General features: G+C 40.0%; 1 protein-coding gene across 1 annotated transcript in view; it reads right to left on the reverse strand.

Annotated features, from left to right (window-relative positions):
* The window catches only part of LOC130148778 (netrin-4-like), a 55,980-nt gene that overhangs the window by 27,955 nt on the left and 12,755 nt on the right, over window positions 1-15,270 (reverse strand). Inside the window, exon 3 of the mRNA XM_056337737.1 lies at window positions 6,103-6,366. Coding sequence (XP_056193712.1) covers window positions 6,103-6,366 — 264 coding nt within the window. The remainder of the gene's footprint in view (window positions 1-6,102; window positions 6,367-15,270) is intronic.

Raw genomic sequence — 15,270 nt, forward strand, 5'->3', positions numbered from 1 at the left:
GAATGGTCCCTGGAACTATTTTAGACCTAACATCACCTGAACTTTACCAGAATGTCAGTTCAGAACTAGGTGAACTGCTGCTTACATGTGTCCCTGCTGTTCCAGCTGAAATGGCTGTAATGCAAAGTAGTGCGGATTCTCTTGGGAGGGGAGGACAATCTTGTTAAAGTTTGAGTCTAGTGCTGAAAAGCCAGCAAAATCAGAAATGTTCACAAAAACTGTGGAGATGAACCCAGATTACAGAGCTTAAGTCTGTATCGAACAGTACTCAAACCTTTAAAACTTTTTCATTAGGAGCACTACTGCAAGTTTTGTGCGATTCTAGGAGATATCTGATGTAGCATCTGAGTCAAAACTATAAGAAACCTTACCAGAATTAATACATTTTTTGAAAGGAAACACCCCAGACACCAACCCAGAGGTGTACTTGAATTTGGAGGATACAGTACACCTAAAATAAAGGGGGACTATGTACCATATTTTCTCTTGGATCCCAATTTTTAACAACTCAGAAGGACAGGGGTGTTGATTTTTGGACTGACCAAGAACCAACTCCTGGCAGTAATAGAGGCATTACTTTAATGTGCCAGTCTTCCTCACAGTCACTCTGAAACATCGAGAGAAGCTTAGCATGTATAGGAAAGCTCTTTTTTAGATTTACTTAGGTATTCTTCAGTTAAGGTTTCTGATGACTTTTGTGAGAATGTGATGAAATAGGATCTTCTGGATGTGACCTACAAGACAAGTCTGAATATCCTTTTCCAACTTTTATCTAAGTAATTGTTTGAGAACTTAACTATCATTTAGAGTCACAGTTTTGAAGCACATCTTGCCCTAGGAAACTAGGAACTCACTAAAACTATCCACTAAAATTAAAGAGAACCTTTCCATGATGCTTCCCTGTCAGGTTCTTTGTCATCCCTGAACACAAATGTCTGAAACTTTCTCATCCACCTGCATGTTCTCTGAAAGGGTTTGGTCCGCTGTGGGTAGCAAAGGTGTCAGCAACAGCACTTTCTTTTCATGTAGTTCATGTAACTCATGACTACCCATTGCTCTGTAATTTATATGACCTTCTTTGTTTTCAGGTCATTATGAACAGAATTTAAAGTCCATATTCAGTTTTATTTTTGGAAAAATACCAGCACAGGGTTCTGTTTCTAGAATTTATTCTGATATGATCTAGAAGCTCTTGTAATTTATTTATTTTTTAATGTTCTTGATGCTGCTCACATAGCTGATGTACACAGGGTAACTTTTTCTTAAACAAAACCTACTTTGAATTGCCAGCTACAACAGAGAGCACCTCCTTCATCTTAGAGTGCTGGACATCATACAGACTGGCACAGCTTGCATCAGATAACATGAAAACTTAGCTGGGGATTATCAGTAGAACTGCGCAAGATACCTGAAGAGGAGGTAATATTTGCAAGTGATACTCAGCCAAGTCACCTAGAAAATCACTGCAGAAAAACAAGTTTTACCTTATGTAACCTCCATTATGCCAAACAAGGAATCTTACTTAGGACCAGATCCTGTTCCCTTTGAAGTAAGTGGAAAACTTTCCATTTGCTTCATTGTGGAGGATCAAACCCACAGGGAGTCTAGTTTGTCTCTGCAAACAGGATAAAGAAGCAAAAGAAACATCCAAGGCCACTTGTAAGAATTTCCTGGCAGTGTAGGTACCAATAATCAACAAGGAAAAAAGCCCTAATGCTTTGTACAAAAACATTTTGATCCATATTTGCTTTCCTCTGTCTATACTTACTTCTCATGAACTAGAAAGAGAACTGTGAAATGTTTGGCAAACAGAAAGGACTTTGATCTAGATTCTGTGTTCTGCCCATGTGTGCTTTCTGCTTTGTAAACTTTGTTCTGGAAGCACCCCTGAACTCAGCTAAAATGTGTCATCAAAGCAGATCCTAAACCTGACAGCTCTTGCTAACTTTGTGGGAGCTTAATAAAGAAATAATTTACTGTAGAGCAACACATAACTTTGTGCATCCTGCAACAGCAATACCTGGAACAGGATTACATTCCATTGCATCCAATGGTAGAAGAAAACTAGATGTATTCAGGTGGCTAGGTCCTGGCAGCTGTTTCCCTTATAGGGCATCTTAATGCTCTCCATTTAAAAGAAAATGCTTCTCTGTAGTTTCTGGGGAAAATGCAGTCTCAATAATTTCCCTCACTGACAAAGGACCTACTTATTTGAATAATGCAGGCCATGAAATACAAAAAGAAGAATTTTGTCCTTAGCTGTGATAAGAAGTTATTTAAGTTGGGTATGACATCTCTGTGTCTGTTTGGTTTTTTCGTTTGTTTGTTTGGGTTTTTTGTCTGAGGACAGGGAATAGAAAACAGAAGACATCACTGTCAATGGCAACAAACCCCAGATTCAAGGTATGTTTCTCCAGAAGTTTCTTGCCTGTTGCTTACAGCTCCCATCTTAATTTCTCGAAGTTTTTCTGCTGTCTGACATGATATTCTCAGTAGTTAATAAAGGAAGTGTGATCTAGATAAATTGTGTTGAGATGGATGCATGGCTTGTTAAAAAAAAAACGAAAACAAGGCACACTGAAAGAGTAATTATTACTTGTTTACTGCCAAAATAAGAAGTCAAAGGACATTTCCATTGGATCCTATGGAAGTCTACTTTGAATCTTGCTGTACTCAGTATTTTCACAAATGACTTTTGGCCAGAGAGAATATGTGTGAATCTATCTAGGATTTCAAGCTACGAGGAGTGATGTACCATTTGGAGGTCAGTTTTACAATTTGCAGTTTTCTTGTATCCGTTCATTTCTACAACACTGCAGCATCTGTGACACTGCTTCTCATACAGCTGCATTTCTTATTGGCAGCCTCGGTGGAGAAGGCAGAAGCTGAAAGGGTTGTCATGACTGAACTGACAGATCCACAGATAAATTGATCATTGACAGATCATCTAGTAGTCATAGATCATCTAGTCCCTCTAAAATGGTGTTGAAAAATGCCAGTTCAAAAGTATCAAGAAATTTGCTTTAGTTTTCTCCATTATTTAGCCTCCATATAGTATCAGTCTAGCAGTGTTAGAAGTATTACAAATCAAACCAATTTCTTTTAAGAGTAAGAAGAGCAGGCTTACAAGTTAGCACAGCTATGTCTCTTCCAAGACCTAACTGCAGAATGATCTCAGTTTTTGGGCCTATCCCATGGCAAACAATTACGGTTGTTTTCTAAATGGACTTGCTTTTAAGTATAGAAAATCAATACATTGTAGAAGGACTCTGAACTCTTAAAGACTGCAACTCCTGTTACTTAAGCCTTTCTGTGGAGGTCTGTGTTTTTCCAGCATTTTATTTAACTACTTGACAGCAGCCCAGGAAACATGAAGCTGCTCTGCTTTCATGCTGTGATATCACCCACACTAGCCACATAAAAACTGTGTGTCTTGAGACTCGCTCTGCCCATGTGTTCATTAAATATTAGATGTGGCCAGTGGGATGAATCAGATTGTTTCTGGACATGCAGTGTTTGTTTCTAACATCTCTTTTCCCCGTCCTGTTTTAGTCACCATGTGACTGAAATTACAGCACCTTCCCCTCTCTGCCGAGAAACTGCAAGATGACAAAAATTTTTGTTGCAATGTAGTTTGGCTGAGATAAAATGTCTCATTGGTGTTCACCTCACCACTCACCACCAAAGGCCTTTTCCTTCTGCATGTAAGCAAGAAGATTACCATGCTGTAAGATACAAAGTTATACCGTGTATAAACTCCCTCATGCTAGCTATGTAAACCAAATCCTGAGGTCTGTGCCTATGTGAACTCGCCTTTCACCACTACAATATCATCATTGGTAAGTATTAGATAAAATGTAAAAGGATCCAGGAATCTGGCTCTTCCACGAGTGGATTTTCACTGCGTATTTGAGAAAGAGCTAGAGTGTAATGACTAAAGCAGAGAAAAGAGGAGCAAAATAGCATGATCATCTTTACTCCAGGCTAATATGACCTGGGAGTAGAATTTTAAATGTTGACCTCCTAAGTTTCCACACTTCTCTGGTTAGTACAAAAACCCAAAAACTAAGGAAGGATAAGGTAAGAACCTTCCAATCATATCTGCAGAATGAGGATCATCTGCTCTCCATGATCTCCGGGGGAGAGGGGACGAGAAGGAATCATCTTAATTTGCAACAGAAATTATTTAAGCAGGCACTAAAGAAGAGCTTTCAAAATGTCAAAATGGGAAGAGCTACTGAGGGTTGCTGTTGGGTCTTCTTCATCAGAGATTTTCAGAAACCAGTTCAACAAGCATGGATGGCTTAGGTGTGCTTGATCATACCTTTATGTGAGGACTCAGACCAGCTCACTTATGGTCTTTTCCAGCCCTTATCTAGGATTCTAGAGGTGGTTAAAGCTCTGGAAGGCTTTTCTCACTGCTGCATTTGAGTCCCTGCTTAAGCAAAGACTTGCTAGTGCCTGTGCAAATGAGGTTATGCATCCACCCTCTTGTCTCCTGGGACAAGAGTCACTCATGAAGTGCATTGCATCAAAACTGTTTCACCTTCTGCCCCATGAAGTCATCGATGGCACAAAAAGATTCTATTCCCTTGTGACTAGTGGGGGAAAAAAATAACCAGTCATAGTTACATGGTTATGGCAGTAATATACACAATATTCTCTTTTCCTTTTCTGATGGGCAGAGTGTTTATTCTTCTACCAGCTGTATTCATTTAGCATGTTATTCATCTATTTGGTTTCACTATGTGTATATTTAACGGAATGCAGAAGGGAGGATGCACTCTTCAAACAGCTTTTCTCCACATAGTTATGTATTAAGTGAGTTTATATTTATAGTTAGCTGAATCTGATAATATCACCTGGTGTTTGAATACTGTAGCTGAATCTTAGATTTAGACCACAGATGGAACTGATTCAGAAACGATTTTGCAAATGTTGTGAAACTCATATAGTCCTAATTATCTTATAATACCTACCTCTGAACCTGGAAAAGTTGAAAGGAAGACAATGTATACACATTCCATAAGAAAATAAACCAAAATGTCAAGTGTACCATATATCTAAAGGGACAGAAATTAGCTGAGGATGTATTTCTTGAGTCTGTTATGTCAGAGTGCACCAGGGACTCAAGTTCTAAGGGTTTTGGGGTTGGTTTTCAAAACCCATTAAGAGACAGAAAGCCTTCCAGGACCATTGGAGCCATTGACTAGTTTCAAGTGGCTTGAATTCTGTCTGTGATACATGTGTTTAGATGTACCTGGATATTTGGTTAGCTTCATCTCCCTGTGACTGTTATTACAGTTCTTTTATATAATACTTGCAGCTAAATCAAAAAGGAGACAGCAGTCATTCGCCCTGAATCGCAACTTCTGACTACGCGTACAAACACAACTCCTCTCACACCTTCTGCACATCCAGGGTCAAATGCAGTTATAAGACTGAACAGGGAGAAGCTATTCATAGCACTACAGAATAATTTTCCTACAAGGTCTGGCTTTTTTTAAGAAAATCTAACTTTTTTTAAGATGAATGGGTAAAAGAAGGGGGAGTGGAAATTATTTTCATGTCCTGAACGCTGCTGTCTGTATAGTGAAAGTAATAAAAACACAGAAGACTGAAAACCTAAAAGTAAAGGCTGAAACCATAAGTATGACAGAACCAGTTACGTCTCACAAACTCAGAAAATCTGAGATTCAAGATCTGATGCTGAAATTCTGGTTAGGGTAGTCTTTGCATCAAAAAGATTAGTTCAGTTCTGAGCAAGCACATAGGTAGGTAGGAAATTTCATTCACTATATAGTTGTGATTGGATACCTGTTCCAATTACAAAGCCCCTTCTAAATTTGTAAGTATTTTGAGGTCCAGAGTTTTTAGAAGGACCCATCTCTTGCAATGCAATTAATACGGAACTGCAGCAAGGGTTAAAGACAATCTTTTCCCAGAGTGACTGAATGGTTTAGGTTTCACCAATGGGGAAGGTAGGTAGGTTTAGGTAGGTTTAGGGAGCCTTGGACAGGATCATCCACAAAATGTACAGTTAGGCTGAGAAAGCACAAGTAGGTAACAAGTTCAGCAAGTTAGTGAATGTCTAGAACTCACCACATTCTCCGTGACTCCCGTCCTGTTGGCAGGCTCACATTCCTCTGCGTGCCCGTTGCAAAAGCAGCTTCCCCGGATGATCAGATCATAAATAGCATAGTGGGCAAATCTCTGGGGTTTCTCTACCAATCCCGAGCCATGGCATGGACATTCCTGTCTTTTTAACAAAAGGAGGCGGAGGTTGGTGAGTTTCAGGAGATCTTGAGCCTCAGGACTATAGGGGTCTTCAATCTTGTTAGCCGGGCTTAAGGCACGATAAATCACCTGAAAGACGGAAGATTCACATCCAAGAATAGGTATAGGACTCTGCATACAGATCAAACATCCCAAGGAAATGTTCATGAAAAAGTAGTATTTCCTATTCAGATGACCCTGCATAAGCAGTTGTGGGGCTGTGACTGATGCCAGAACATTACAGCTGAATTACCCCCAGCTGGCCAAGCACAGCAAGTGTCTATGTACCTGCTTTCATCCCATCTCAGATGTGAGATAGGAAATGCTTGAGTTTAAACACCTCTCCCTGGGATTACTGACCCCAGTCACTTCTTGCAGTTTAGCCAATGTGTGGTAACTTGTCAAGCACTGGTTGTGTTTCTAACCCAAGGGACAACAGTGTCACTCAGAGAAATCCAAGGTTTATTGACATAAATGCAGTATTAATGCCATCCAAATTTCTCAAAGCATTTTAGGAACGTGGCTTTAGCAGGAGTTTTAGAGTCAGGTACACTAAGGCACTAAGGGGATCTGTGAAGGAAGTGGAAACTGTGGTCAGGCTTTTGGCTTGGTCACTTGAGCTATATGTTAGAAAACATGGCTTGGCTTAGGATGAGTAAGCATCGAGACAACCCTGTCTTCAAACAAAGCCGGCTGGTGTATTCATTAGGAAGAGAGAAGTATCTACACTGCAACGGGCTTGCAGGACAGAAGGTGCCTTAATGCCTATTGGCAGTCAGCAGGTTGTTACTCTTTTGTCACAGCTTTTATGCTGTTTGATAGTTCTTCAGAGCAGCAACAGTTTGGTTTTGAGTATCACAGCTCTAATTTAGTGTTTAACAGTGACTAAAGGGACATGTATTTCGGCATGTGGACTGCTCTACCCTTCTGTATCTCTCAGAGTGTGTTTGTTTCTGTTGCTCTTGGGGAGAGGTTGATAATGGAGGGCTGCACCACATTCCGTGCCAGTGAACTAGAGAGCTGGTTGCATTCATTCCAGGCTTAGGTGTCCTCTATGGATATGCTAACTCTAATTTGAGAGTTGTTTTCTCCTCTGGCTGAGTTTTGCATCACAGCAGAGGGGCTTACCTTCAGGGTTCTTTGGCCATGCTTTACAAGTGGTGACAGCGTCTGACTAACTCCATTAGCAGAGTGAAAGTGTTGTTTCTATAGGGATTCCCTCCTTCTCTCGCACTTTGGTTTTCATTTTCTTTCTTTCTGCTGAACTGACCAATCAATATACTTGAAGCACGTAAAATACTTTTGCTCCTTGTTGCTTGCAGAAGCCAGAAAAGAGGTTGTGCTACATGCCTGGGAGATAATTCTGTTGCATGTTCATGGCACATGGGGAGAAAAACCCCATTAAAGTAACAGAATCAGCTGCCAGGCTTTGTACAGAGCTACATCTGGCAGTGCCACAGGAAAGGAAGTGGTACGTTTCCCACCTGTCCACAGCATTTTCTGTTTGGTTAGCTCTGTTCTTTTTTCTTTTAATTCCCTTCTTTTATACTGTCAGCTACTTACAGTAGCTGCAAACAGCCCTGTTTGGTGAGATCAGAGGTGCCCGTATTTCCTTGTTTGATAGAGCTATGGGCAGATTGCCCAGGCTGTGCAATGCAGGTGCCTACATTCCCCTGACCAACGAAACCATGACAAAATAGCCCAGGCCTTTCCACCCCAATGTCTACATTCCCCCAGTCAATGGAACCATAAGCAAATGGCCCATTCTGTTTTGTCCAGGTGCCCAGCATTCCCCTTACTGATGGATTCACAGGACAAAGACCAAATCTCCTCTGCCCAGTTCCCCTAATCCAGGATGGTCTGATCTTTCTAGTGAAAACCAGTTTTATGAACTCTCTCTCCTTTGTCCCAGTCCCCTGTGGACCACACAAGGTGCAGTGGTTTCTTAGAGTCGTGGGCACCTGGTTGTGTACAGACACACACATCTTCCTCCCACATAGTCAATTAATCTAAGGCAAAGGCAGTGAACTGGATGCAATTGTTTTGCCAAGCCTGCTAAGCTCAGAGATCTCAAAGCAGGGTTCAGAAATAACTACTGGGATATTAATGGTTTAAAGTCCTTGTGAAACTGTTCTAAATTGGCATAAAACAGAGGAACCAAGGGTAAAGTGGTCTGTTCAGTCACTGGTTTTTATAAACTCTATTCTCACACTTAGCTTTCTTGTCTATGGCTTCTCTAATATATATGCTTAGTAAAAATGGTATCTCATTTCAGGATAGCTCTCCTGTGGATACCTAACAGATCACTGGCTGAAGAACATAAATGCAAGAGGTACTTTGCTACAGGACAAGACATCTGTAGGAAAGTAATCAATATGTCATTAGCTTCTGCAAGATCTGCCAGTGTCCTTGTCCCGTATGTGGGCTCATTGCCTGGTGTGCAGTGTGAATTCACACACCCAGTCGAGGTATTTCTATTCTTTTATTCTAGTTTGTGCGAAGTAGGGAGCTAGGTGGTAACCCACAAATGCCTAGCCCCCCAGTTGTCAAAACTTTACACGAGTTATACAGTTCAGCAAAGATATCAGCCTTCATTGGTTGCCAGTTACATATTTTTCTCATCATTTAGTACTTAGTTTTCTATTTGTTAAGCAATTCTCTCACTTCTTATCTTAATTAGTCCATGTGCTCAGTTTGTATTTCTCTTTTGGTCTTGTGTGTGTGTGTGTATGTGCATTTCTTGAGTAGGTGGTCAATGAGTCAGTGGGTGCCATCTCCCCCTGCCGGGATTACCTTTCTACCAGCTAGTGCTTAAGTTTTTCTGAGTTCACTTCTTGTGGTAAACTTCCAGTCAGCTTATTCATCTTCTGGTGGTACTTTCTTCTTGAAGTTACTCCTTTAAACAAAGAACTTGCTGGTGCTTAACAAAATGCTTAGCAGGGCATTCAAAAATGCCTGTAACTTGAACTGTTAACAAGTCATTTGTTCTGATTGTTCTAAAGATCAGCTACCAATCAGTGTATTTAATTTTATTAAGTGTTTGATATTAACCTCCTTATACAAGGCTGAGCAAGAGGCTTAATGTGTCTGTGCCCCAGAGATCCCAGTTGTGAACAGCTATGGATCTCCTCACAGGAGACAGGGAGGAAGGGTGAATGAGGTGAAGAACAAGACTTTTTACTGGGCCTCTCTGAAAGAAATTACTAGATAGTGGCCAAAGTGTTTTGTTTCGCTCTGTGTCTCTGGCATTATACTTCTGCTTGATGGCAATAGTCTTGCATTGTGCTATGTTAACTGTGAAGGAAATCTTGTGTATTGCATTGTGCTACTAGAAACCTATTTTCTATACAGCATGATAAGTTTAAAGAGATGGATTCATGTTTTGGGATCTCCAGTCAATTATCCATCCTCCCCATGTCTTAATTGGCATCCAGATAGAACTAAGTTCTTTAGGCAAAAGAACAGCTGTTGGGTGCTCTTCTCTCAGCATAGGTCCATTTGCTTTCACGAAGCTGTATTGTTTTTTGCTTCTTTGCTTGACAGCTTGGAAAAAGGTTGGATTCCCTGTGGGTTTATTGTTTTGCAAATATTTTCATTTCTGGCCTTGAATCTCTCGAGGGAGCTTGCTTCGGCATTTTTCATATCCCCTTAGAACTCTGAACATTATTTGTGAGTAGAGATGTTAATAGCTTGGATGTCCATTAGGGACTGTGGCATCCTTTTAAGAAAAACCAGTATTCCATTCCAGTTGAGGTACAAGAGTTTGCTTGTATGATTAATTCATGACACATTTCTGTCTGGAATAAGCTCAGTGGTGAGACTGGATTTGTTTGTCCTTATCCCTCCCAAGGCAAGACTTGTTAAGTGTTAAAGATATTATTTGGGTGACATAACACTAGTGAAGTCTTTTGGGAGTGGAATTTATATGTTCTTCTCGGATTCAACAACCACTAAGGAATTAGCCTTGCTTAACTTTGTAAAAATCAAAGATATTGAGGACTTACTTTAAACAAAGACATTTTGTATCAGCAGAGTCAAAACAGATATGTTGTGCCAATATAAGCAGGTTTAGGTGAGCTGCATTTTGCACACAGGTAGCACTGTTTTATTTTGTAATTGCATAAGTATTAGCAACATTATTTCATATATGCATAAAACTGAAAGATGGAATTTCCCTCTCTCTTCCCTTCTGGAGGACATTTTCTCCTTGAAATATTGGTGGTTAAAACATTTGAGCACAAGGGAGAGTATAATGTAATCACCATCTCTTGGCTCATTTTTAATATTTGATTGGATGTTTCTTCTCACATTAAAGTGTCAGTCATTAGATTTTCCAGAGCATATGTATTGCCCTACTGTCAATAGCAATATGTTACAAACCATAAGTTATACTTATTAGTCTACTATGTGTATTGATGCAAATAATTGTAGAGTGGGATGAATTCTTAAAACAGATATGGTATCTCACCTTACATGCTCTAATTTTTTTCCCCAGAAATGCATAGTTTACCTAAAAAAAACCCCACAAACAAAACCACTAAACTTTTTTCTGTACTAAAAATATAAGATTATATTTTAAATGAATGTGTTTCGGTTTGTGGTTCCCTAAGAAAAAAATGAATGCTAAATTAGGAGACAGATTGGTGGTTGCACATATAGGTTGATAATTTTATATGCTACAGGGAAGAATTTTATTGCTGTAAAAAAGGAAGAGATGTCACTGTCACCAAAATACCAAGTTGGGAATGTGACTATTTGTCCAAAGCCCCAGCGCAATTGTTCAGTATGACATTCAGCAAGTAACTTAAGCCTTATGCTGTTCTGGTTTGCCAGTGAATTCATTAGGAATAGGAGAAGTCTGTTGTATGTCCTGCCTGCTTTTTGTAAAAATAGGATGCAGTTATTCAAATACTTCATGGAATGGGAGGAAGATTAATAAATGTATATCTGTGAAATTCTCTGAGAATCCCTAGAGATGGATCTTCAATACATGCAATTTCAATAAAAATAGATAAAAGATAGGAGTTTGGCTGTCTCAACCATTTCTGCATAAATGTTTTAAAGATTAGATTAGAAATGGATCTAAGTATTGGTGAACTCCTAGAGTCATGAGCTGTAGGAAGAGACACTCCATCTTTTCACTGTTATTTGTTCCTTTTTTTTTTACTTCACAAGCAGTGTGTTTCTGAAGCCTATGAAGCAGATTCCTTCTATACAGATAGATGTTTGACTTCTGCCTTTTGCAGAAAGGCAGAAATATGATTATTTCTTCATTTCTCAAAGATACGACACAAATTTGCAGTTTTCCTTTATATTCATGTAAAAGATATGAAGAGAGTGTAAGGAAAAAGTGTTTTCTTTTAATTAAGATGCAAGCCCTGAAAAGGCCTTCCCATAATGGCCACTGTAAAACTATTTCTCATGTAATTAAATCTATCTAGTATCAAGCTCTGTGGAAGCTCTGTTCATTTTTTTGCTGTAACAGACTGCTCTGAAATGTCCCAGTCATTTCTCTAAACATCAGTGTGCAGCTTTCATAAAAGTAGCATACACAAAGCTGCAGAAGGAAATCTGATGGTGGTTAAATCTGCTAAAGGACACCCTAGAAATCTTTCAGCTTCCATTGAACTGGGTGGAAGCTGAGGGTATTCACCACCTTTATAGTCTCAACCCTTTGTGGAAATACATCCTAGATCCTGAGTTTCCCTTATAATCAGGAGCTGACACTGGAGCTGAATGCTGAGTAGGACATTCATGCTTATCTGCATATCTGCTATCAAGCGCATATTTGTCATTCTCATTTTCAAAAGTCAATCAGCTGCGCCTCAAAAAGATGGCCACTACCCTGTCCTCTCCTGACCTTTCTAAGAGCAAGGACGTTTGGAGAATGCTGTAAGTATGCAAAGCTAAAAATGGTAGTCACTGTTAGAGGATTGGTTGAGCTGTACACAAGTTGGCACAGCTTCACAAGGGTGATATTTTATCACTAGTCAAGAGATCATCTTCATTCCGGAGACAGTGTCTCAAATTTTTGATTTCTTGCCATATGTTTTGCTTCACCATTCTTGATGCAGATAATTCTGTTTTCTTAACCTGATCTTCCAGCCAGTATTAGTCAGAAAAGATGTGGACACAACAAAGGTTTCCCCTTGCAAGCTCATAGCCTAAGGTCAAGGAATATGAGTCATAAACAGAGGGCAGTGCCAATGCATGGCCTCCTACAAAAGAAGATCCTTGTGCAGAACAAGAATTTGATATTACAAATCATCTTTAAGCTATGTTGATCATGTTGCACACAGTCAGGTTAATGAGGTCAGACATGTCTATGTGCTTACACTAGGCCCATCAGAAGGAAGCTGCAATAAAAACTCTCATCAGTGCTAAATCCTCTTCATTAAGAGATTTTCATGTGAGTTGATTTTGTTCTTAAAGGAATAGTAAACAATAGTCTCAGAATTTTTCCTACCCAGTGGAAAATATCTTCTGATTTATTTGATGGAGCCCCTTGGCTAAAATTAATTCTTCCATCTTGTGGTACAGTAGTTACTACTAAGAAGTAGTCTTTTTCCTGTTTTGAAATACTCTTTGGAGCACAAAGAAAGTCTAGCTATTCTCTTAGCTATTAGAAAGCCCATTCGGACGATTCATGGAATAGTGTTTTTCAGTCATGATCCACTGCTTCTCTGTCTTTCCAGAGAATACAACTTAGAAGCCAGTATAGAATGTAATAATTTGTTAAAGAAATAATTTGCATTTGATTTTTTTAATTTCTCTGATCTGGGTAAACTCAGCTACCGCCAAGGCAGTAGCAACTTGAATTCATTCTGTGTTTTCTGAAACAGAAAGGGTCAATATCCCCCCAGTTTGCATTTGCTTTGAGGTTATTCCAGTAATCCAGTCAGTGTGACATCAATATTAATATTTAGGCATTGCTGCCAATATGATGATGGACAAAGACCGCACAATTGAAGTTAGAGGCAGACAAATCTGAAGAGCCGTGCAGACTTTTTCTCTTCCTCAAACAAAATGTATTCTGTAGGTTCAGGTTATTTGCAGATGTAAATCTATATTTGTATGGAAAGGCAAGGTTTGTAGGGAGAAGCAGTATCTTCTATCAAGCCAGGTAATGTAGTCGGAGTACAAAATCTAGACTATTGGGCACAAAAACCTTCAGCTTGCTGTCTGTATACAGGGAATGCACAAAATTCCTTCCATTCTACATAGCACCACCTTACATGGGGATGTGAGAACATTTCCAAGCTCCCAGAAAGTGCAGTGTCCTTTTTCATTATGAGGAATGATACCTGCTCTGAAATGGCAAAGGGCAGCACGAGCAGTTCTGTGATGCAGACAGCCCAACTGGGAACTGGATTGAGAATGAGGAGACTCATTTCACTCTGCTGAATTGTCAGGGAAAGTTAAAACAACCCATCACCGTCAGTGTAAACCAATGTCAACCAAGCCATATTCTCATGGGAGAGCATCCATTTCTTATGAGAGCCACTTATATCTCTGTATCTCTTGTACATCTCTTGGCTGAAATCTTACACATGAACTGACTTGGCTAAGTGTATAGTCTCACCATGACAGTGATATGTGGACAGCTGTAGAGCAAACAGTTAGGTGTTCTTTTGCCTGGAGTTTGACAATTACAAAGAATCTGTAAGATTTATATTTTTTCACAGTTGAGACTTGGAAAAAATTAATGGCTGCAATTACACTAAGGTTTTGTAGAACAAGGTAAGAAAAAAAAAATCATTTGATACCTGCTGCCTTGTGTGTTCAGGAAATGGAGAAGCAATGCTCAAAAAAACCCCTACTGTGTCTTTCTGGACAGTTTATGAAGTTCAAAATGTCTGTGAAATAGCTCATTACAAGCCAGGTCAGAGTAGGACACTTGGTGCTCTCCTGAAGTTCACTTGCCAGGGATGAGAATGCTGGACTGGTCTCATCAGTTCAAATTCTCTTCAGAGACAAATCCTTGAGCCCCTTCATTCTTTCTCCAGGGAAGCCGGGCCTGGCAGTGCTATCTGCTTGTTTACACTGCTGGTGTTAACTGCTTCCTCTCAACTTGCCTCTGCATTCTATCTTCTCTACAGTTCAAGTTAAATGAAATGCTGAACAGACAGCCCTAGTCATAACATTCAGGCACTTACCTTCACTAGTGACTAATCCCTCCTGGAATCCTTTCCGGCTGGAAGTCAGAATAACCTGAGCATCATGGAACTTTGAGAGGCCAGTCCTGGTGACTGTTGGACAATTCACTGCACTGCAAGACCCTGCCTTTGCATCTTAGCTACTAGGAATTCAAATTTGTGATGTGCTAAGCATGTTTCTTTTCAGTGACCCCACTGCCATATGAGATCAGACCTTTAAGAAGCCACTGAAACCTCAGTGGTGACCTCTTGAATTATTGATGTTGCCACTTAATGAGGTATGTGTGTGTGGGGGGATCCTTCTTTGTTCATCAAAAGGTTTGGCGTGAATACAGTAAAAGAAAAGCCTGAGAAAAGACAGAAAAAAATGTAGATGCTTGGTACACAATCATATACATTCCACACAGAGCCCTGTCCCTTGCCTGTTTTGGTGTCTGTGTGTAAGTGGTCCCCCTCTGCCATAGCTGTTGCTCAGGGAGTCCTTGTAGATGGAGAAAGGCAGCAGAGGTCTTCAGTGTCAGTGCAGAGAAAAAGGACTTCTGTAGGGTTGACTGTGGCTTCTGTCTGAACAACCTGGTGGCTTTTGAAGCAGACAGAACTGCATCCCATCACAACATGTCTTGATCTGGCATTCAGAGTGTGTTAGAAGAGTGATTAAAAGTCTTTAGCTACAAAGCGAGTCCACTCGTCTTTGACAAAAGGCACTGCTGGGGACTTCTGTCCCTAAAGAGGTCACCACAGGATACAAAACGGAGAATGAACAGGTCTTCTGTGCAAGGCACACTTAACATGTTGCCATAGAAACCAGTTACTTAATTCAGGCATACACAATTCTTCC

The sequence above is a fragment of the Falco biarmicus genome, chromosome 4, assembly GCF_023638135.1.
Source record: "Falco biarmicus isolate bFalBia1 chromosome 4, bFalBia1.pri, whole genome shotgun sequence".
Lineage (NCBI taxonomy): Eukaryota > Metazoa > Chordata > Aves > Falconiformes > Falconidae > Falco > Falco biarmicus.